At 37.9% G+C, this 23,398-nt stretch overlaps 1 protein-coding gene across 6 annotated transcripts in view; it reads right to left on the bottom strand.

The window, feature by feature from the left end:
• Nucleotides 1-23,398, bottom strand: part of LOC127070600 (neural-cadherin) — a 74,923-nt gene that overhangs the window by 36,780 nt on the left and 14,745 nt on the right. For 4 of the 6 annotated variants that reach the window (XM_051008759.1, XM_051008757.1, XM_051008755.1 and 1 more), the window contains 11 exons: nt 22,492-22,683; nt 21,623-21,869; nt 21,298-21,517; nt 20,883-21,159; nt 20,214-20,809; nt 19,698-19,844; nt 19,333-19,524; nt 14,105-14,295; nt 9,451-9,640; nt 9,091-9,273; nt 7,019-7,208 (listed from right to left, as the gene is read on the bottom strand). In XM_051008759.1, the coding sequence (XP_050864716.1) occupies nt 7,019-7,208; nt 9,091-9,273; nt 9,451-9,640; nt 14,105-14,295; nt 19,333-19,524; nt 19,698-19,844; nt 20,214-20,809; nt 20,883-21,159; nt 21,298-21,517; nt 21,623-21,869; nt 22,492-22,683 (2,625 nt within the window). Of the gene's footprint in view, nt 1-7,018; nt 7,209-9,090; nt 9,274-9,450; nt 9,641-14,104; nt 14,296-15,585; nt 15,777-16,802; nt 16,815-18,113; nt 18,180-19,332; nt 19,525-19,697; nt 19,845-20,213; nt 20,810-20,882; nt 21,160-21,297; nt 21,518-21,622; nt 21,870-22,491; nt 22,684-23,398 lie in introns of all 6 variants that reach the window. The other 2 variants (XM_051008762.1, XM_051008756.1) reach the window with 2 other exon arrangements.

Raw genomic sequence — 23,398 nt, forward strand, 5'->3', positions numbered from 1 at the left:
AGTCGCACAGATTTAAAACAAAGATCATTTTAAAGGGCAAAATTTTCTCTATTTGTTCAACTTACTGTTAATAATTAATCAACGATTTGTTATAAACAATTTCTTATAAACAATTTTTATAAACAAATTCTTACGAACCAAGGTCATCTTATTTCACCAAAAAAAAAATAATTTGGATTGCGATTGACACGTAAAATTACTTAAATTAAAAAATTGTTAATAAACAAATCATTTTTTATCGAATAAACAATTTTTTGTTAATAGGACAATATCTCTGGAACTAAAAGTCGTACAGATTTAAAACAAATATCATTTTAAAGGGCAAAAATTTCTCTATTTTTTCAACTTATTGTTAATAATTATTCAACGATTTGTTATAAACAATTTCTTATAAACATTTTTTATAAACAAATTCTTACGAACCAAGATCATTTTATTTCACCAAAAAAAAATAACTTGGATTACGATTGACACGTAAAATTATTTAAATTAAAAAATTGTTAATAAACAAATCATTTTTTTAACGAATAAAATTGTTTTCTACGTTATTAATAGCCACGTGTCCAACTTATACGAGAATATCTCTGGAACTAAAAGCTGTAGAGACTTGAAACAAATTCGGAAAATATTGGCAGAATAAGCTCAAAATAAACAGAGAATTGCGATATAAGAAAATTATTGTCTTACTCTGCATCATTATCATCTTCATTAAATCGATATCACAAAGTATTATTTTTCCTACAGAAAGAGTAGTATTGTACGGAAGAAAACAAACGCTTGTGCAATTCTATGCTCCATTAAACCATGTAACCTTGTCGATCGACTATGAAAAAGAAAAAGAAAAGAGTTAAAAATCGCGAGTCGATGATTTCAAAGAGCAGGTTAAATCTTTCGCTCGATAGCTCTCACAAGCTGAGTATTATTTGAAAGCATATCAGCCATGGATTGAGTTTTGCATACGTACTCGAATCTCTCTCTCTCCCTCTTCTCTCTCTTTCGCTCTTTCTCTTCGTAGGCTTCCATCGATATTGTCGCAGGAATTTATAGGTTTCCAGGTCAATAAGTATCGGTGTGCGGTAAGAGGAATAGTTGGTGAAAGCACGTGGATGAATAATCGGCGATCCAACAAGAGAAAAAAAGAGAGAAAATGCGAGAGTAATCATCGAACCGACGATTCGTTTCGCGTTGGTAAACGTCGAAGCAAAAATCAATGAGGAATCTCATCGAGAAGTTGAAATCTCGAGAAGGCACGTAAAACGGCACGCGAAGCGGTTTCAAATTCTTTGAATTAGTCGATCGCCACGCGATCGATTCTTTCAGAGAGATACCTATTAACTATTTACTCTCGTTATATAATAATTGATCCGGACATTAATTTAACTAATTTAAAATAAGATTATTAACAAAGCGTAAATTTTAACGTAACATAAATTATGGTATGCACCTATTACAAATACAACACATTAACGCAACTCAGAACCGTGTCGAGAAACCTTTGGGAGGTTACGACTCGATGCGCTATACTACGATACATTTTCGACGCTCTCCGATATCGAAGCCCCATGCAAGTTGGATACGGCCGAGTAACGATGAATTCACCGATCCGTGTCGTTCCATTATGCACAAATTCCCGTATCTGAATTCAGAGAGATACGGATCTCTGAATTATGCTACGCACACTCTCAACATTTCTCTTTCTCCTTTTAACATTTTTTTCTCTCTGTATCTCTCTGTTTTCTTTTTTTCACCTCGCCATCGTAACAGTTGACGTGTTATTCGGAAAGAGAGAGAGAGAGAGAGAGAGAGAGAGAGAGAGAAGGAAGCTCCAAAAGGAAAACAGAATGACATCATAGGAAGGCAAACGATTTAACGGAACGGACACTGAACGTATCGTGTTTTGATAATGTTAGCGGACACATCCTTGTCCATAGGTACGCGTCGCTTTCGGGAAACCATGTCGGCTTTTCGACGATGCGTGCCACGTTATGAAATCGTATCTCAGCTGGTAGTGGCTTGGTGAACGAGCAAACACCAATATGCTAATGTTGTCCGCGAAACGCATATCCGAATGACAGTATTAATAACGAGAGGAGTCTCGTGGCTCGAGTACCATCGACGTTCTTGCATTTCGTACGCACGAAAATTTCATTTCCCAACGTGACACTAACTCGCTAAATTTTGCCTAAAACTCAAGCGTACCTTTTTCGATTTAGATTTTTTAACGAATCGGTCCAAGGTTTGTCGATCATTTCTCCACTCACAACATCGATGGTATACAAGATTTAATTAAAATTGTTTGCTTTGGAAATTGTTTACTTTTGCAAATCGATTTTAAAATTACTTTTGAAGAAAAATTTTCATATTTATCGTCCGATATAAAAGTGACTTATTTGATTCGTCGTCGGAAACGGGAGCTAAGATGTTCGACAAACGCTTTGATCGTAAAATCTTCATTTATAAGAAGACTAAATACAATAAATATATATATATATATCTGTAACAAAATGAGTAATGACTGAAAATAGAACTAATTTCTATCGTATTTAAATCGCATTTGGAAATGTCTGGTGCTCCTGTCACGTTCATAAACGAGTTTTCTAGCGTAATTCGCAAAATTATGTTCCGACCGAAATTACTCGTTTGTCAGGTAATATCATTAAGGACGACTACATTAAATTCGAAATGAAATGCAGCGTTTACTTTAGGAACGTCACACCAATAAATGTTTATAATGGTAATTCAAGCAATCGTTATTATTGTATTTCGAGAAAGGCTCAATTTTATCGAATCTAAACGAATATCAATTTCATTATAATATCGACAAAGCCGATAAAAATATTAAACGTTCGATCGCCGCGTTTCGATTGCTCTTCAATGTCCGATAAGTATCGATAGTACTTTTCTTTCCCTTCTAATCGAACGTTATGATCGTTATACGACTTCGATAATAAATTTAACGAACTAACGAGTTCATAATTTGCTCGACGTATCGGCTCACAAAAATTTCCCTTCGTTCCCGAACATGGTAAAAAACGCTCGACATTCTTTCCGCCTCGTACGTCCAACAAATTCGTTATGCCGGAAACGCGTGTGTGCGCTCGGAAGTGTGGGCTTGGCTATACGGCACTACTGTTTTCTCTCTCTCTCCCCTCCTCCCTCTCACCCTCCTTCTCTCTCATATACAAGCCAGAAACATCCTTTCCGTCGTATTCTGCCCATGACGTTGTGTCTCGATTCGCAAATCTGCCTGACGCCGTTTCGTGCTCGGAAAAAAATTTACGCTCTTGGAAAGACGCATATAAATTTCACTGTTTCCGTTTTCCTTGCTTCGGCTAGCTGTTGTTTCCCACATTTATCGTATCGTGATACCTGTACTCGTATCTTTTTTCCTTATCGATTTATAATTAAAATATGTTTTACTCGTATCTATTACATCTATACCTATATATGCGCTTGATTATAATTACATAAGACGGAAATAGAATATAATTATAAAGACGCAATGAGAATCAGAATTATCTATGAAAGTATATTTTACCTGCGTACTCGGCAACGTCCGTCGATTGACTGGCTCTCTCCTTGAACAAGGCAAAACTGTGTATCCTTCAAAGTGACTTTGAGAGTCTACGTATTGTATCATTGTTGTACCTACGATGTGTATTCATAACAATGAACCTCTGATAAATTCGAGGTGATTCCAAAGATTTGTTTTTTTTTTTTTTTTCTATACGAGTTTTAAATCGACATCTTCGCACGCTCTTCTTTCTCTTTTTCTTTATATACATAAGTATTGGCTCGAAAGCATTCTTTTTCTCGAACTAAAGAAAGTTTCTAAACACGGATAAAATTTAAAATACGACATTACGATCGAGATCGCTTTTTCGGCACTCTTGTGTGCTCTCTGGGCGAAAACACTAGGATATCGATCCTGCCCGGTACAATGTCCGAACTCGAGAGTGGTCTCCCTTTACGCGTTATAGTTCAGCAAAGCCTGCTGCCAACTTACGAGGAAAGTTTCGAAACGTCCCACACAATTTCGTGTTTATCTCTTCACGGTCTGCCTACGAGATATAAAGCGTAAGTTCGTGTCGATTTCTGAATTCTGTTTCAACGGAAATAAGCCGACGGAGATAAAGGGACCAAGACTCCGGTGTCCTACGATTTTTCTTTTTTTTATTGCGGGAACAAAGTTACGTCAAAAGAAAAAAAAAAAGAATGATCTTCCATAAGAGAGAAAAGAACTAAAACCGGAAAACCATCCACGAAAATATATACGAGGCGTGTGCTCTCTAACTAGACTGTTTCTCCCTGTGCAGATTACAAAGAGGAATAAAATGTATCCTTTAATGAATAAACGATTCAAAGAGTATCGGTCTACATACCTTTGAATGTTATTACCGTTTACGTAAAATTCCTAAAAAATTCATTTAAACGAATAATTCGTTCGTACGAGGAAAGACTCGCCTCTGTTCTCTCGATTACAACAAATTAATGAAATATTTCACTCCCGAATGTAAATAATAATATTTGCGTGCGTTTGAAATTGCAAGAAGGAAGGAAATTGCAGATAGTTTAAGCAACGTGGCACGGCACGATCAAAGTTGGCGTATCAAATGTTGATTTACATTCAACCGTCTATCATATACTATTTCTCCTCCGGTTTCTTTATTAAATATATATTTAACGTCTGACGTGAAAAGTAGTCACGATATTCATTCATCATAAATCGAACTTTCCGTGAAGAACTAATCGTTATGGGGGAAAAAAAAAGATATGTGACGAACGTTTGAAAAGCGCGTGCACATAATTAAAAAAGTGTCAAACACAGCCGACAATGTTACGATCCAATTATATCGCAATGCAAGAAGGATGCAATTAATTACCAGGCCGAGCTGGTAAACGCACGAGCGCACTCTCGTAGAGGCAACTGTCGTTACTTCCCCCTTCACCTATCCCTTGTATTTTACAACCCTTCGACTCTATTGTTAACAATACGTGCGCGGATCGTACATACATACGGTCCGTTATATTCTCGTTTTCAACGGCAACGTGCCAAGTAGCCTCTTGCAATTTAGTATAATTGCAATTTAACAGTTTTCATCCTGCTTCAAGTAGAGCAAGGTACGTATACTTAACGTCGCTAACGCGCACGGATTATGGCTGTTTAATAGTAATGGGACGTAAGTAACATGTGCGTAAGCCCGTGCTATATACGAAAATGAATCGATTTTTCAAGTTCGCTATAAATTCCTTTGATAGATAGCCACGAGTCTACGTATCGCGTGTTGCCATTATACGCATCGATAGAAGCACGTAACGTTTACACTTTGAATAACTTCTAAATTATACGTTGTATGAGAAATCCTGTTACTTCAAAGTTATATGGTTTCGAGTAAGATTACTTGTTGTCGACAAACACTCTCGAGCAAACAACGTTGGCTTATTGAAATCTTTGATCCCATTCGATTCCCAGCTCGAAGCAAAATATCTTGTTAACTATTAGATTGAAGATCAATAAAGATTGATACGTTTGTGTTCAGAATTGGATATCCTTTCGAGTTTTGCCATTAAAAATGTGACATTCTATTTAATACAACGACAAGTTCTCGTAAAGTGTTTAATTTACAAGTTATTCAAAATAGGTACGTCTCACTCCCGCATATATATCCTGGAAAGTCAACGAGAAAGATTCGGTTGTCTTTGCCTAGCGGTAGAATCAATCAGAAATTTATTAGAAAGTCGATTGCGCCCCGGAATTTTCGAATCGGCAAATGTTAGCACGTTTTACGACGTCATGGTGGAAAAAGAAGAGAGTGTATGGGGAACGATTCGGTGGGTTTGCGAGGGCAATCAAGTTTTCGCTTTTCGAAAGATCATAAAAATCCTATGACTCGGTCGGAATCAGACTTGGCTCTTTTCCATCCTCGAAAAGATTTTTTCCACTGTGGTCTCGACATTATCGCTCGGAATAAAATCCTAATCCCTTATCTTTATCTTCTTTTCCTGGTTCTACTCATTGGAAATATTCACCTCGCGGGAAAAAAAAATGTAGTAAATTTTCTTTCGGTCGTGAGCTTCTTTTAATCTTCAAAACGAGAGGGACTCCATTTTTGCGTTTGAAATAAAAGGCCTTTAACGAGATCAACGAACTTGGATTTGCGAAACGCGTAATCGGTTTATAGGATTTCGCCGAATTAACGTACTCGAATAAGCTTCAACGTAGCCACTGACTTGAATGCGTTTATCCGAATTTGTTAAATACTTATCGTTTGTGATCTGGGAATATTCTGAAGCAACAATAACGAAATAAGCTAAACGTTTTATATCGTCGTCTGAAAACCTCAAATGTTTTCGATATCAAAGAAATTCGTTTTCATTTAGAAAAGACCTTTTCGTTATACGCGAGTTCGTTACGTCTTACGAATCTATTCGTATAAATAGTAGAACGCGTGGTCCCTCAAAATTCACCCTTGGTCAATTCCGTCGAGGGTAACGATGTAATTTTCATAAATAAGGAAATACAAAATTAGTTAAAAATTGATTCCTCCTTAGACTCCAAACTCCAAACTAATTTTCTTGGGCTAAATAGTTGTTTGAACAAGAAAATCTTTTAAGAGAATCCATCTTCATTAATCTATGACAAATATTAGTATAGTGTGTAACGGAGATGGCTAAAATGTAAAAATTATAAAAGTTGAACGAGAAAGCTGAATACGAACGCTTCGGTTGAGAAGCATTAGAAATATTGAATCTCTTGGAGAACTTCGCTGCTTGTGACGAATCGTTATTAATTGTTAATTAAATCGGTGTACGTTTGATACTTTGTCGATAATCGATATTTTACTGCATCGATACGTATATTTATAATCAAACTACAACGTTTATCGAAATATAGAATTTGATCAACGTTTCGATATAGATATTTCGAGAAGAGCATTCTATAATTCGGGTATCGATGTTTGGTTGCTGAAAATGCTGGGTAATTATAACAAAAAGTAAATATCAAAGTGACAAGTACCTGAATTAGGTTGACCGTTGTTATTTGGTCTCGCAGATGGAGCTCCGTCTCTGGCTTCGACCTCGAGAGCATAGGCACCTTGTTTCTCACGATCGAAGACCACTTTTGTGAAGATCTCGCCGGTTTCTCGATTAATCTCGAAGTAATCCTTTCCTTCGTTCCTGTCGCTGTCCACTATATAATACGTAACCTGCAAGGATAAAGAGAAATTTATCGGTCTTGCTCTTCCCACATAATCTTCCTTCGATTTATTTCCCTATATCGAACATATCCGTATGCGTGCTGTATGCACAAAACTAAAGTGACTTCAAACAATTGTTTAATGTGCAATGGAAATTAAACAAAATTCTAAGTTAAGATCCTAATTAATAAACAAATAAATTCTAATCAATTAAAGAGGAATGAAAATAAAGTAAAATCTGACGCAAATCGAAGTTGAGTTGGGTCCAAAACTTCTTTTGGTATTTGTATCGTGTATGATCGGTTATGCTAATCGTAAATTCATTGTGATTTTACCCTACCGTTACTACCGAAACATTAGAAATTTCAAAAGCTCGGTTCCGTAATGCAGCTGCATCAACTTGGGACGATTTCTAGGATGTTATATGCGCTTAAAATGTGCAGTTACTTAAAACCATTCATCGATCTGGTGCAGTTGTTTACGTACAAATACTGACCATCGCTTTTCATGATAAATAAAAACGGGCTCTACGGCCAACCTAATCAATCGTGAAGCTCCTTTTGTTTTTTCGCAATCGAGTTTTTTTGCCTAAAGCAGAAAAAAGAAAAAAACTAGACACTTGGCAGAAGTCCATCGATTTTATCCGGTGCAATTAGAGAGATTGGAAGAAATACCGGAATTTCGATCCGTCGTCTTTAAATTATTCGCCGGATAATTATCGCTATCAATGATGCGAAGATATGCGATTGGATCATTCGAAGCGAATAAAAACGCTCTCGTGAATTCGGTCAGCGCGAATAATTCTTCCAATGGTTGATATCGTACAATGCACGGAATTTATCATTTCTTTCCGGTTAGTTACTTAAATATTTCGACAGCGGTGCATTTTTGTGAGCTTGTAAATAAGACGGGACTTGATTAATTTCTTTGACAACTACCGAAGATATAAAGGCGAGCCTTTAAAAATACGAGAAGTTACGAATTCTTGTATAAATAATATTTCTTCTTCAGCCGTATTTCTTGCGAAGTTCAAGAGCAAACAATTGAAAAGAAACACGAGAGACAGCACACTTATCGAATCGTTTCGAGAATATCCGAAAGCATCTTTTCCAGGTCGCTGAGCCGACCAAAGGAGTACGTCGAAGGTAGGAGTTTCGCTCGTTTCTCTATGCGAGCGTTACTTTATACGTCGTTACTTTTCTCCTGAAAACAGTCCTTTTCTCTCCGATATCAAAGAGCAACGATAGCTGGCAGCGACCGTACGCTTTCACGTTGCTACTTCGAATAATAGAGATTCCTAAGAGACTCGTTTCAGGCTCGATCTCCAGTTCGTACGAGCTTGTGCAACGTGCGATGTACGAATCACGTACCCGATTCTTTAACTTGCGAATCTAAAAGGTGCGCGTTCGAAGTTTCTCTAAAGATCGGCGTTGAATTTCGAAGAACTACGATTACAATTTCAACTACTTCGTATTTTCCTTACGAAACCTACTCGTAGAGAATACAGTTTCGAACTTTATGCGATCTAACGAGTAACGCTTAAGATATTTCATGTCGTATTTCCTATTCGATTCCAATTTCTACGTAAATTAATGCGAGAGGGTACGTTTAAGATTGTCCCAACAAAGAATTAATTTTTTATGAGTCGCCTAACTCGTACCTCCTTCGGTGCATTCGTGAGATGGGAGTAATAAAAGATATAACAACGAAAAAAGAAGGATTTTGGTATCATTAGGTTTGGCACGATGTAAAAAAACATTTAATTCGATGCGATCAAAATCAAGCCGAGAGGTGTAAATTCTTGAAGGATACGAGTTAAGTTTATCGTAAATCGTATCTTAATACTCTCTTGGAAACAAAGGACGGGACACGTCGATCGGATCGAGCTTACCTGATTGTTTGGGAAAGTACCGTCCTTGTCGATGGCGTTGACCTGAGTAACCTTACTGCGGATCGGCTCGCCCTCGAGCACGGTCTCCTGTTCGCGTTCGGTGAAAAGTGGTATCTCGTCGTTAACGTCCTCCAGCATAATGTGAACCGTCGCTTCCGATGCAAGTTGTTGCGCTCCATTGTTCTGTGGAAGACGTAATAGGTGTGAAACGTAGGCGCGCGTGTATGCGTCGAAGCGCATCGAACGATCACGATTTGATCGCTCTACCAAATTCCTGTGGATTTCCGCGGGATTCTGTCCGACACTATTTTCTTCGACGAGCGCTATAGTTACACATAATTTGAAATCCCATGTACGTACCTCCACTCGTATCGTTAGATTGTATTCCTTTATACTCTCATAATCCAGCGGATGATTGACTTTGATATCCGCCCAAGTTACAGATTGTTCTGCGCGCTGCTGAAGGTAAAAGGTGTGATACTTGTTCGTTTGTGCCGTAGAACCAGGCATTAAGTGGTAAAAGACCGTTGGATTATTGTCGATTCCAGAGCTGCCGACACATATACACGAAAGTGAAATGTTATTACGTGAGTTAAAGATGACGACGGGAAAAGGGTAGACTGATCAAGCGAATTCGAATCGACTTTAAACAAACGGAAACGGAAAACTTAAACAGAAACGAAGACGGAAATGTATCCCTTATCGTTATAGTGATTAATATAAACAATGAAATCAACTATTCCTTTTACTATCGATAAAATGTCTCGAAATGAAAGGTCTCATCATGCGACGTATCAAATATGTAATATACACATACGATCGTAATAAAGACAAAGAAAGGAACCTTTACCTAGAGAACGAAAGTTACCCGAGAGAAAAGTGCGAATCTTATCTCGTCTCAAAACTCGAGAGGGACGATAAAGAACTGTTTGAAGAAATAGTTCTCGAAAATCGTTTTCTCGTAAGCTCCGAAACGAGAGAGATCATCGAACGTATTCCGTCTCGGTGCTCTCGCTCTGTCTATGTAATGTACTCAATGAAAGAAATAATGATAATAATTAGAAAGAAAACATTTTTTTAATACGATTAACTTTTTTTCTTTCCCTTTGTTACCCTTTTTGCGAGCTAGAAGAAATCGTCGAGCTTGGACGATTTCCATGGATTTTTCGTAAAGTTAATTTTAAGATTTGTCGATATTTTTTTCCGACTCGTCGTCCGTATTTTCCGTTTCTATAGCAATCGATATTCGTGCCTCAGGTTCGATACATTTGTACGAGCCTGATACATATTCTCGACAAAAGGAACATCATAAAGTGAGAGGTGGTTGGCATGATCGACGAACACAGAACGATAATGAACACTAGCTACGTTCCCTCTCCAACACAACACCTTTTGTAGACACGAAATTGCTCTGACAAATGTTAGTCTGGCTGTTTGTCACTTTCGTATTTACCGCTGGACTCGTTACGACCGACGATCTCTATCGACGTTTATATTCCTTTGTACTCTACCTCGAAAAATTAAACTGATGTAAACAAGTTGCATTCAAATCAAAGAAAATAAATTCATCCTCAACTATTTTCTAATTAAACAGCATCGTTAATAATGGTCGCTCTATTACAATTTCAATAAATTATCTCGATTCTGGGAAATAGATATGATTCATTCATAGTAATTATCACGCGTACTAATAATAAACGAGACGCTCTTGCTCGTAAACGTCGATTAACGAGAGCTCGAATAGGAAACTCGTCAAATTGTCCAAATTTATTCATTAGACTCTCGATAAAGCGTGATATCAACTTTCGTCCGATCTCGTTCGTTTTCTTTTCATTTGATTTCATCGATCTTCATGAAATCCTAGAAAAACAAAAAATATATATATACGTAGAGAGAGAGAAAAATCAACGTATTACACGAGTAGAGGAAATGGAAAATTAGATCTTTCATTAGTCCCAGTATTTTTTCTCGCTTACACGTCCGTCCTTTTCTCCTTTTGAAGAAAAAGAGACAGAGAAATAAAATAAAAGAGAACGAGATCGTTCGAAGGGAACCACACACACATACACGCGCGCGCGCGTTCAAATAGAACGGCCTGTACGACGTGCTTTCCGAGTCATCCGTTGGACGTCCGAACAGAGCATACGGTTCATCGATCCGTGAAAAGGATGAGAGAGAGAGAGAGAGACAGAGAAAGAGAGGGAGAGAGAGAAAGAGAGAGAGGACGAGGGAGATACATCCTCTATCTCCGTCTCTATCCACACGCTAGAACTATACGTCGTGACCGCTTCTAAAGGACTCCAGCCAAATTAATAGCACCGTTTGTCAGTCGAGAATAGGTTGGCATGAGAAAGCTCGTACGAAGCTTCATCGAAGCTGCGTTCTGAACCACGTCGAAGTAATAGGTGAATTCAATGGTGCGTGTCGTCATCGTAGAACCTGTCGTTTGTGAATACTCGATGACGCTCTTTATTTTTAAACACTTGTCGACGTTTCCGAATAATTCCTCGTGCTTCGGGCGTTCCCTACCAAATCGATATCTTTTTTCTACAACTTTTCCTCGGTTCTTTTTAAAAGAAAAATGGAGAACAAAATTAATGTTTTTAACGCTAGAAGTATCGAAGTATCACGGCTTACGTACGTCCTTTCTTTCGTAATTGGAAAGCAATAACAAAAAAATTATCTATCTTCGAAATGAATCGAGAAACGAATGCACGAGTAAAAAAAAAGATATCGGTAATTCCAACGTTAAAAATTTAATACTCTCGTTGTCATCTGCGACACAAAAACTTTGTCCTTTTTTTTTTTAATAAACTATCTAACAAAAATAGAAAATTGACCGGTCGTGTATGTCCAGCGGATATACCTACACATGTGTACATACATATGTACATACATGTATATGTGTTTCGGTTAGTAGCGCTAGCTCGAATAAGCACGACCCCTTTACCCTTGACAACCCATGTGCTCGCGTGAACTAGTAAATACTACGACGCATGATCGTAGCTCGTATGTGCATTGATATATGTGTGTGTGTGCACGAAAAAACGTTGAAAGAAAACATTTATCTCGAATTACAATTCGTACGTATGCACATAAACGAGACTAGGACGAAGCTTTATCTACGATACACACAAGAATATTGTCCTAATACGAGATATATCGCATCCTATTTTTGAATCATAGTATTTCGTGTCTCTTTTCACATGTTTACACGTAATACAACAAACGACTAGTTTTCGTTCAAAGAAAGAAAGAAATAGAGAAAGAGAGAGAGAGAGAGAGAGAGAGAGAGAGAGAGAGAGAGAGAGAGGGAGAGAGAGAGATAGAGAGAGAGAGAGAAAGAGGACATACACAAAGTACCGTTAGTATCATTTCCACCATGAATCCTCGCAAAGCATGTCATTTTTTTTGTTTCTTTTACCCCTAAGTTACGTCAAAGCTGCAAGTACGAATATAACAAGAATAGCAAGTTACAAAGTCGCGTTTTCAGAAGTTTGCAAAACGCAACATTTGCTATCCTTGTCATGTTCAGTTCTTTACTCTCGTAATAAAATTGTCATTTTTATAACTTGCGCTCGAACTTTCCGTTTTTTCTCCTTTTTTCTCTTTTGCTTTTTTGCTTTCTTTTTTCTCTGCACTTTCGAATTTATAGAAACTCTCGTTCTTTCCTCGCGTTCTTGCTGCTTTACAGGGCAAAACAAATCGTTCGTCGACAAAAATACTACGAAGAACACAATACTACGCTCTCGAAAAGAATAGAAATGTATAGTATGTAATATGTATGTATACAATGTGTTAGACGATAAACCTAACGCATATATTAAGCAACTCGTGTAACGCATGCCCAAAAACGAATTGACGGCATTCATAAAAAATACATTTCGGCGATCTAGGGTCTTATAATATATGGAAATCTTTGCGATCGTAAACAACAAAATGGGAGAAAAAACGAAACGTATATGTCGATGTTTTCGAAATGAAAGATAAAAAAAGATAACCATGGCGTCTACGCCAAAAAAAGAAATGCGACGTTTTTGTTTGTTCAACACTCTCGTCAGATTTATTTTAACTTTGTCGTTTCGTCCTACGCGTGCTGCCATAATCAAATTGACAATGACATCGTCGAAAACGTGCTCGAAAAGAGCAAAAGTAAATTTTGAAAATAAGCCAATCTGATGTGCAAAACGATGAAAAAAAAAATACAATGGTAAAAAACACGCGTGAATGTGAGAGTGTACTTGGTGGGAGTGATTCTGGAAAGCATCTAGTCGTAAAACATGCCCAAAAAACTGTTTACGGCACACACGCGCACGCATATACACGCACGCACGCACGCAAACAAACACACACCTTTTTTATACAATGTTTCACGTAATGCGCGACGTACTTTGATCCTTGTTGCATGACGCGCGCGTTGTTTCGTCGTCGATTTTCTTTCGACGTATCGACCTTGTTGTACGAAGAAGAAAAGTAAGAAAAGAATCGACTCGTAATTTCGTTTGAATCGAAGCGAATACCTTTGTGAGATATACAAATGATCTTTAAATTGATGTTTCATTCGCAAGAGACTAATGAACGTTATGAAAACGACGAGAAATGAACACCGAAATTCTTTTTTCAAAGTCCATTGTGATTTTTACAAAACGCGTTGGAAACGCTCAAAGTAAACTTCATATTTCGCTTCATCGAACCTCAGTGAAAATGATTCGATAAGAACTGGAAAAAAATTGTCGAATCAAAGAGACCAAAGTAACTATCACGTTGATATTGCCAACGAAAGATTTTCACGTCTCACAAAGTGTTCTCTTAAATTTCAACGTTGGATCATTCGGTGTCAAAAGAACAGTTTGTATCGACTTAGGCGTGTACATGTGTTTGTATGCGTGTGTATGCGAATTCGTACACAATATCAATTATAACGTGCACAAGAAACAATATACTGCGACGAGATTGCGTGCAGGGCGGCGGGTTCGTGCAGAGAGCCGCACGGAGCATTAACAGTGTGACAGACCTGGCTTTAACAGATACAACTTTAGCCCCAACGGCCATGTTCTCTCTACAGTAGATCGGGCCATACACTACGTGGTCCCATACGGGCGGATTATTCGCACGGTCCACAACGTCAATCTGAACCTCCACCGTTCGCGACATGGGGTTGGCGCCCTTGTCTTGGGCCTTCGCCTCCAGCTTGTATGTCTCGCGCTACGCACCAGACCGCGAGTGTATCGCAAACGGGAACAAAAAACAGTCGGTGTTAGTGTCAAAGGTCGAAGCTCGTGACAGCGATAGGTACTCGCTCTTCCAGCATTTTCTCTTTTTCTTAGCTCAACTAATAGATCGAGCTAAATCAGAAGAGATCAGAGGTTGTTTCGTTGCTTCGTTCCGCTGTTCACAGATCGACGCCTTTAAAAACAAACAAAATTCAAAAAGAGAGAAAGAGACCAAAAGGTCGAACAAAATTAGCACGAGCAGCAGCTGGAGGCTAAACGAGACAGATCGTAAGGGTGTAAAAAAGGGGTGTAGGGGGTGAAGACTTCGGACGATCGACGAAGAGATGGCTAAAAGCTCTTGCCTGCCTTTGTTCTTCCAAACTGCTAGAAACTGCGCCTGAAAAAACGCTTTTTTCCCTACGAGACGATATCCTTTCGATATATATATGCTATATATATATATATACCTATATATATATACACACGTACGTATATGTATATGTATATGTATATCCTAATATAGCGCCTCCATTTTCGCGGCCCAAGTATCGACGACGACGCCGACGAGTGTGATGGATAAACGGTTCCCGCTTATTCGCCCTCGCACGATGATTGGATATTAAATTTATTTTGCCCACGAAGATCACGACGACCATTGCAAAAGAGTCGTCAATTGTCCAAACGGATATACGACGTCGTCCGAAATATCTTTGGTCGTCGGGATTCTTCGTGGTGCCAATAGGGGGGCAGATGGTGATAGTAGATAGTAATAATAGTGATGGTAATGATAATGATGATGATGATGATGATGATGATGATGATGATAGTGATGATGATGGTGATGACGATGACGATGACGATGATGATGATGGTAGTGACGATGTTGGTAATAGTGATGGTAGTAGTAGAATAGTAGATCTAATTACTGTAGTACCGATGTTTTCCGATTTAACGAGCCGTACTTAACCATAAGTGCTTCCATAAAAAAAAAAAGAAAAAAGTAAGAAAAGAGAGGAAGAGTATAACACAGATATAGATATAGATACGAAATCTATGTAATGTGTAAGTATGTAATACCGAAAAGAAGGTAAAAAAATGATTGGTAAGAAACGAAAAAAGAATGAAAGTGTCTGTGTGTGTTATCTGTTACGTGTGTTTGTGTATAAAATGGAAAAAGAAAATAAAAAAGAAAGAGAGAGAGAGAGAAAAAGAAGGTAGCACACTGTATGGCACGGCACGGCATGTCACGTGTCTTGTCTCGGTCATGTCGTGGTATACAAACCTGGCTTTCACCGACGTCACTACAGTACCCACTGTGACATTTTCTTTGATGTGAATGGGGCCGTATACATTCGCATCCCACACAGGTGGTTTATTGTTCCTGTCTACGACGTCTAACTCAACGTCCACGTCTGCGTACAAGACTAGCATCCCTCTGTCGGAGGCCCGTACTCGTAGGCGATAGGTGTCACGCTATAGTGGCAAAACATTGGGCCGTCAACTTACACAGGACAATTTTCTTATTGTTTTGATTTTTTTTTGATTTTCATTTTGTTTTGTTTGACTGTTTTTGTTCGGCAAGTTGTTACTTTTCTTTCGATTTTCTGTATTACTCATTTTGTTTGCGTCGATCGTATTAGAGTTTTATTATTTAATTTCGTTTCGTCACTCGAGTCCGCGTGGACGTTTTCAGATCAAGTCGATATCAGAAATCAAATGTAAACAAGAGAAAGAAAGAAAGAAAGAAAGAGAGAGAGAGAGAGAGAGAGAGAGAGAGAGAGAGAGAGGACGACGCGTGCTCGCAAGTATCTTCACGATTAAGGATCCAGACTTCCCAGTAGATTATCACAGGCTTCTTTATCGTCCTTGTACTCCTTCGTGTTTACTAGGAATGTTTTTCTCACTGCTGATCTGAAACCTCTCGAAAATGTTTTTTTTTACAGTTTACAAATTTTTTATCGATTTTACGTGCTGTTTACTTTGCGATCGCGATCAAAGGAGAACTTTAGACGAAAACCTGGAATATATATATATAATAGAGCCATCGAATTTATAGATCCTTCTCATACGGATACTTACGAGCTTAGGACGAAAATAAATAAATGCCCCGCAAAATCTCGTGTGTGTATATATATATATATACCAAAAAATTATATATACCGCGTTTAACGAAAGATTCTTCAACAAAAGATACGTAATAACAGTAGGGAAAACGAAGGTTAAAAGAGAGCAAAATAGAAAGAAAAGAGAGAGAGAGAGAGAGAGAGAGAGAAAGAGAGAGAAAGAAAGAAACTGTTCGAGTGACAATAATAACAACTGCAAGTTGCAAAAAATCATCGAAAGAATAACATTCTGTAGTAATCGAAACTCAAAGGCTCTCTGTATTAATACATTGCAACGAATATTATGCTTCCTGCATACGTACGATAACAATGACTATCGCATCGTTTTCATATTTTTCGATGCAGTGTCAAACACAAGAGTATTATTCCTACTTACTGGAAAACAGCCCTTTTTTTTGTCATCATCAAATCCGAAGAAAGTAAATGGTGCAATAAACACAAACATAAACAATAAGAAGTTGAAATTAGTTCCTTTACGAAATCAACCAATGCAGGCATTTTCATGCAAGCGAGAATGCATTAAAGAGGCATCTTGGAAAAATCTTGGAATTTGGCTAGGATAGGAAGAGATATATATATATGTATATAAAGATAAAGAGAGAGAAAGAGAGAGAGAGAGAGAGAGAAAGAGAAAGAGAGATAGGGCAAAGGACGATTAGCTGGCCGGCTAGCTGTGGTCGGTACAAACGGAGAAACGTATTCCGGAATCGAGGGTGGACGGAAAAAAATGACAAAGATTCCTGGGGCTCTGATTCGTTCGTTCGTTTTAACGACACTCAAAAACCGATGGACGTTATATGTATACTGTTGTACGTATAATATCTATATACGTATGTAGATAGCAATTTCTACTGTATCTCGCATCGGTCACAAGTCGTACATTATCTGCGCCGTATGCGTTCGTCCCGTTACGACAGTGGTATGCTGCCCCAATCACAGAAGAAAAAATGTCACACCACGGACAGATTTCTTGCGATCTACTTGCTTTTTCACGCTCTCGACACAAAAAATCGTTCTTTTTTCTTTTTTTTTTATATTCGTATATATAGGTATATATATATATTTATATATATTTGTCAGTCACGTCGTGATGTAGCGGGAAAGTGAGGCAAGGTAGTGAAAATGGGAAATAAATGGTGATTTTGCGAGAGTAGAATAGATGATAGATATCGATGAATAGAATGTGATGATAGAAGAAAAGGATAAAAGATCGCAAACGATGAATATATAACGATCGAAGTCAAAAGAAACGTGATTGTAACGAGTCAAACCAAAATCAAACAGCAGAGAACAAAACGCGATAGACAAATAAATTATGAATGAAGAATGAAGATAGTAGATGGAAGAATTGACAAACAAAGATGCAAAAGAAAATAATGAATCGAAACATATAACGAATCAGAGAAAAAGATTGAAAGCATACGATGAGAAAGGAATAAAAACAAAGGTAGGACGGCGAGCGGAAAAGAGAGATAGGTGTAGAGAGAAGAGAGAGAGAGAGAGAGAGAGAGAGAGAGAGAGAGAGAGAGAGAGTTAGATAGAGCATGATAGTGAGCAAAGTGACGTAGAGGTCGAAATAGAGGATGGATGAAGGAGCGAGAGCGAGATCCGTTCCTGTAAAGGAATCAAAAATACATTCATATAAAATATGCAAGCATTTGTCAAAAATTGTTTATGTCTGATGCACCACAAAATGCGTAGAGGTTGAAGTACACCTTACGTGGGGGTCAAAAAATGTCGTTCCCACCTGCTCCTGGAAGTTCAAAAAACATCACTTCCCTTTTGAAAAACATTTAAATTAGTATGTTAGAAGAACATTAAAGATTATTAGTCAACTTGTTCGTTTTCCTATTTTTTCCTCTGTGTCATTCTTACGTATCTCTAACGCGTGACGTACAAAAATCGTAGACTTCTTTTCTTTGGCTATTTTAGAAAAGGAAAAAAATTCACGCGCAGCGCAAAAAACTTGGACCGGCGGAATATTGTGAATTTCGGAACAGTCGAATTTAGGTCGAATGGTCGATCGAAATGAACGTGAAAAATCAAAGGAGCGAAGAATAAATCGCGTTCAAAGAACGATTTATTGATTGTTACTCGCGTAATATCAAGAAAAAATAGTAGAGTCGAGACTTGGACGAGAGGTGTTCGAAGCACGTTTGTATTGAAAAAAAAGAAGAAAAAAAAAAGAAAAAAAAAATTGAAAAAAAGATACTCGCGCCGCAGACAGAATGAAAGAGAGAGAGAGAGAGAGTGTTCTGATGCAAAAATAGCCCGAACGGTCGATCGATTCAGGTACATGAAGCGTTTGAGGAAATCAGGCATAGCTAAGTATTTACCATAGTGAACACATTGTGCATATCAATGGGAATTAAAAAGTTCTATACATGTGCCGTAAAAAGGAAACTCATTTCGTTGCATATTAGTGATGAGAGAAATAATTATCGACCAAACGCATATTAGTATACAAGTTTATCCGGCCAGTAACAAAACGGATTCGTGTTAAAGAACGTAAGTTAACGCAAACGTACAATATATCGGCATATAATGAAATATGTATATATGTATATATCTATAAATATATACACACGATATATAGATGTAAACATATATATACATATATATATGTGTGTGTGTGTGTGTGTGTGTATATTACATATGTATATATGTATGCGGATACACACGCATGTATATATGTATAAATTATATACATTTACACTGTCCGGCGTACGAGATCTTGGATAACGCACGTGAACGTGACAATTTTGACAAGAAAGGAATCGTAGAAATCGAATCGTTCCGAATAATTCCAATGATGGCTAAGTGCACGCGCGTGTTCCACCGAACCGTGGCCGTCTTTACGATTAAAGAGATAAAATATGCGAGTCAACGTTGAAGTAGATACTCACATCTAATGGCTTCTTTAATACGATCCAACCAGATTCTGGTTGTATCTCAAAGTACTCCAAGCCTTGATCGTTGTTGGGCGCGCTCAAAGTATATGTTATAGCGCCATTGTTGTCGGCATCTTCGTCAGAAGCCGAGACTCTCAATATATTTGTTCCAATACTCGCATCTTGTTTCACATTTTCGACGTATCTCTGTAAAATAACGTTTAATAAAATAATCCCATTTTCGTTAATCGAATCGTCATTATTATACAAGGCGAATCGCCAAAAGTTGACGTTCTCTTATGTCGTTGAAACTATCAAAGATATTTTGAACAAAAACGATAATTATAATTATAATAATCTTTCTTATCTCGTCTACGTACTTGACGGTCAAATAATGGCGGATTATCATTAACGTCAGTTATCTCAACGGTGAAGGAACAAACTCCTTCCAAGGAGGGCTCGCCTTGATCCGTCGCTTTAACGGTAACCGATACGAACTTTCCGTCGTCGCCCTCACGATCAAATACCTGAAAGTAATTATGATGAGCATAATCGGGTCGTGTCCCTAATTGCTCTCTCTCTCTCTCTCTCTCTCTTTCTCTCCGTCGTTGCAGCAGCCTGTTTAAATACTCTCCGTCGTTGCCATGGTCGATGAAGCATCACTCGGATTCGTAATTAAGGTGTAATAGTTTTAGCCTTCTAGCAAATCTGCTACTAGTTCGAGGTAAAAGATCGAGAGCAATGCGTGCAATGCAGATCATACGATTTGGCATATGACGAAGATAACATATCGAGCTACGTAATCGAATAAAAACGAATAATCGTAATAAAAATGTGAAGGATATTTTTCTACGAATTTGTTCTTTTCCTCGGATGAAATTTGACTGAATACTTACCTTATTCGTGGATACTTGGCCAGTTTCCTCGTCCACCATGAACTTTGTTCCTTTCTGATTGGGTTGTTGTACTATAGAATATTTTACTTGTCCATTGACACCTTTGTCTTCGTCGGTCGCTTGTACCTTTATCACTGGACTCCCGTTAGGAGCACCTTCTTCTACTTTAGGATTATAAGTTCCACAATCCTTAAACACTGGCTTGTTGTCATTCACGTCGGTTATGAAAACAACAACGACCGCTGTACTAGTATGAATCGTCGCGTCCCCGTTCAAACAACAAGCACCATCGTCCAAGGCCGTGACATTGAGCTCGTATTTGTCACGATCCAATGATATTTTATCCCCGTGAAGACGTATAACGCCAGTAATCTCTTCGATAACGAACTGCCCGGACGTAGTATTTCCACCAACGAATCTAAACCGAACGTTGTCACCATCCTTGTCCGACGCTACCACAGTCGTTACCAAAGTATTTGGTCCGGCATTTTCGTCCACGTTTGGCGTATACACTTGCTGAGAAAACTTCGGCTCCTCGTCGTTTTTATTTTTCGTGTAAATTCGTACGGTTGCCGTACCGGTCTTGGAAGGTGTACCTAATCACATTTATTGTATTTGAATTTTAATCATTTTCATCGCCCACGTGATATTAAAGTTTCAAATACTCACCTTTGTCTTTAGCCGTAACAACGAATTCGTAGTAAGCATTGTTATTGTCGGCGTCGAGTTGTTTATTGTTAACGATGATACCATTGGAATCGACGCTGAAGTGATCGTCCGACACTAAATATTCTATCTCCGCGTTTGCGCCAGAATCGGCGTCGGTTGCTTTAACTTTTAATATGCTGGTACCCAGAGGAATATCTTCGTCGACGTTGTGAGCTTGATAGTCCGGTAACTCAAACTTTGGGGCGTTGTCGTTCACGTCGGAGACACGGATGGTTAACTGAAAATGTATGGTTCGATATATTCGATTTATACATTACGTATCGCAGAACGGTAATAAACCATCGCAACCAGTAAGCTACTTTCGCTAACTCGCGACTTTAAACGTCGAATATTATTTTGGAACTAACGAAACTACCTCGACCGACGTTGAAAATCCACCAGAATCTTCGGTAGCGGTCACTATCAGCGAGTAGATGTGTGGTTGTCGTAGATCCTCAAAATCGAGCTCCTTTGCTAATTTAACGATACCGGAAGTAGGTCCTATATTGAAAGTTCCTGCAGCACCTTGTCCTTGAGCTTTCAAAGTATATCGGATTTCACGATCCGCAAATGACTTAGCTTTCACCGATATGATGCTGCAAATCGAAATGTATAAAAATTTTTGTCGCGAAAGATAATTGATCTTTTTTTTTGATTGAAAAATAGTAACAGAAAAGAATTGTCAAAAATATTGAACTTACTCAGAGTCTTTCTTTTGATTTTCTGGTATCTCAGCTTCGTAAGCTGTCATGTAGAACTGCGGTGCTCGTTTGCCACCGACGATCGATAGTCGTTCCTCCGGAGTCGACTGGAAATGTCTCTCGTCTATTCGACCATTCTGGTCTTCAGCTTTTACGTAAAGAACGTACTCCATGTCCAGCTGAAAGAGATCCGTACCTCGAGTACGTACTACGCCTGATCTTTGATCCACTTCGAAACGACCACCGGCTGCAAAAGAAAAAAAAGAAGGATATCGAACGTGCGATTGAAAAAACTTTTTATTCGTTGACACTCGACTTGTAATTCATTCGATAACGTTCTAATTCCACTGAAAAAAAAGTAAGCAATCGTCGCTTATTAAACGACTATCAAAGTACTAAAATAAGTATCGAAGATTCGTTTTCCGACGATATTCACGTCTAACCGGACATTGCACTCGGAAAAATCGATCGGCTGATTAAGAATGAAAGACAATTTCCAGATCCGAGATATCACGTAAATTATTCAACTACTAGAAGAGTACTCTAATAGACGTCTATCTTATCTATAATTAATCTAGAAAGGTAATGAATTACTAAAGAATCGCATAATCGCGTAATCGTTAAGATTCTATCAAAAGTCGAATTGTCATATATATTTTTAAAGATAATTTTAATAGCAATGACAATGATTTTCATCTATTCAAAACCAGATGTAATCGAAGAATAATTACTAGAAAATATTACCAAACGTACTAATAATTATCACGTACTCTAATAACGAAATAATGAATGAAACAGACGCAGGTCAAATTCAGCCGAAAATGATGAAAAAATATTAGTAATCGAACATAATAATAATTTTTACGTACTCCGGTCTCTGACAATAAAGTAGTGAATGTTGTGATCAGTATCGGGATCCCTTGCTTGTAATGTGAACACGTGCGTGTTCGGTGGTGCATTCAGCTGTACAACAGTCTGCATGGGTAGAGGACGGTTGATGAAGTACGGTGGCTCATCGTTCACGTCCTTCATGTTGATGATCACACGTTGATTGTCCGTATCTGCAATTACGTATCATTTTTATTTCCACGTTTCAATAGTAACCATGCAGCATATATAAAAGCATTGCTATAACGACACAGGGATTTCCATGTATTATAAAAGATACAATTATAGATATATAGTTATATAAATTATACACATAAGCAAACGAAAATTAACATGCTTTTGCAGAATCGATAAAATAAGCTGTCTTTCGTTACGTTTGGCAAAATGGATGGAACAAAACTTTATTAATTTCCGGCGAAAAAACCCTGCTCAAAAATTATTCAATATAATTCACCAAATGGATCGTTGTACGATATTTTGTATATTTCGTATAAAGCCACTACGGTTAATCCGATAGCAATTTCATTAATTTAATGATACGATATGTATGTTTGGTTACTCATCACGACCTAATTCGTTTTAATCAAGTACGTTTTGTCTGACTTTGAAACCGCAGAGATAGACGAAACATAAAATATGGATTTAACGAGCGTTAATCGTCATTCGTGAAACATTGATTTAACGACGGAAATTAATTATTTTTCCAAACGTTTCGTAAATAAAAAATATATATATATAGACACACACGCGTACATACATAAATATACACATATACAAACACGTATGCGTGCAGAAAAATGAATGATATGCGATGATACTTACATTGAAATCCTTTGGAAGCCGATAAATGCGTGAAAGAAAAGATACCAAATTAGTAACGATGATACG

The sequence above is a fragment of the Vespula vulgaris genome, chromosome 19, assembly GCF_905475345.1.
Source record: "Vespula vulgaris chromosome 19, iyVesVulg1.1, whole genome shotgun sequence".
NCBI classification, from domain to species: Eukaryota; Metazoa; Arthropoda; class Insecta; order Hymenoptera; family Vespidae; genus Vespula; species Vespula vulgaris.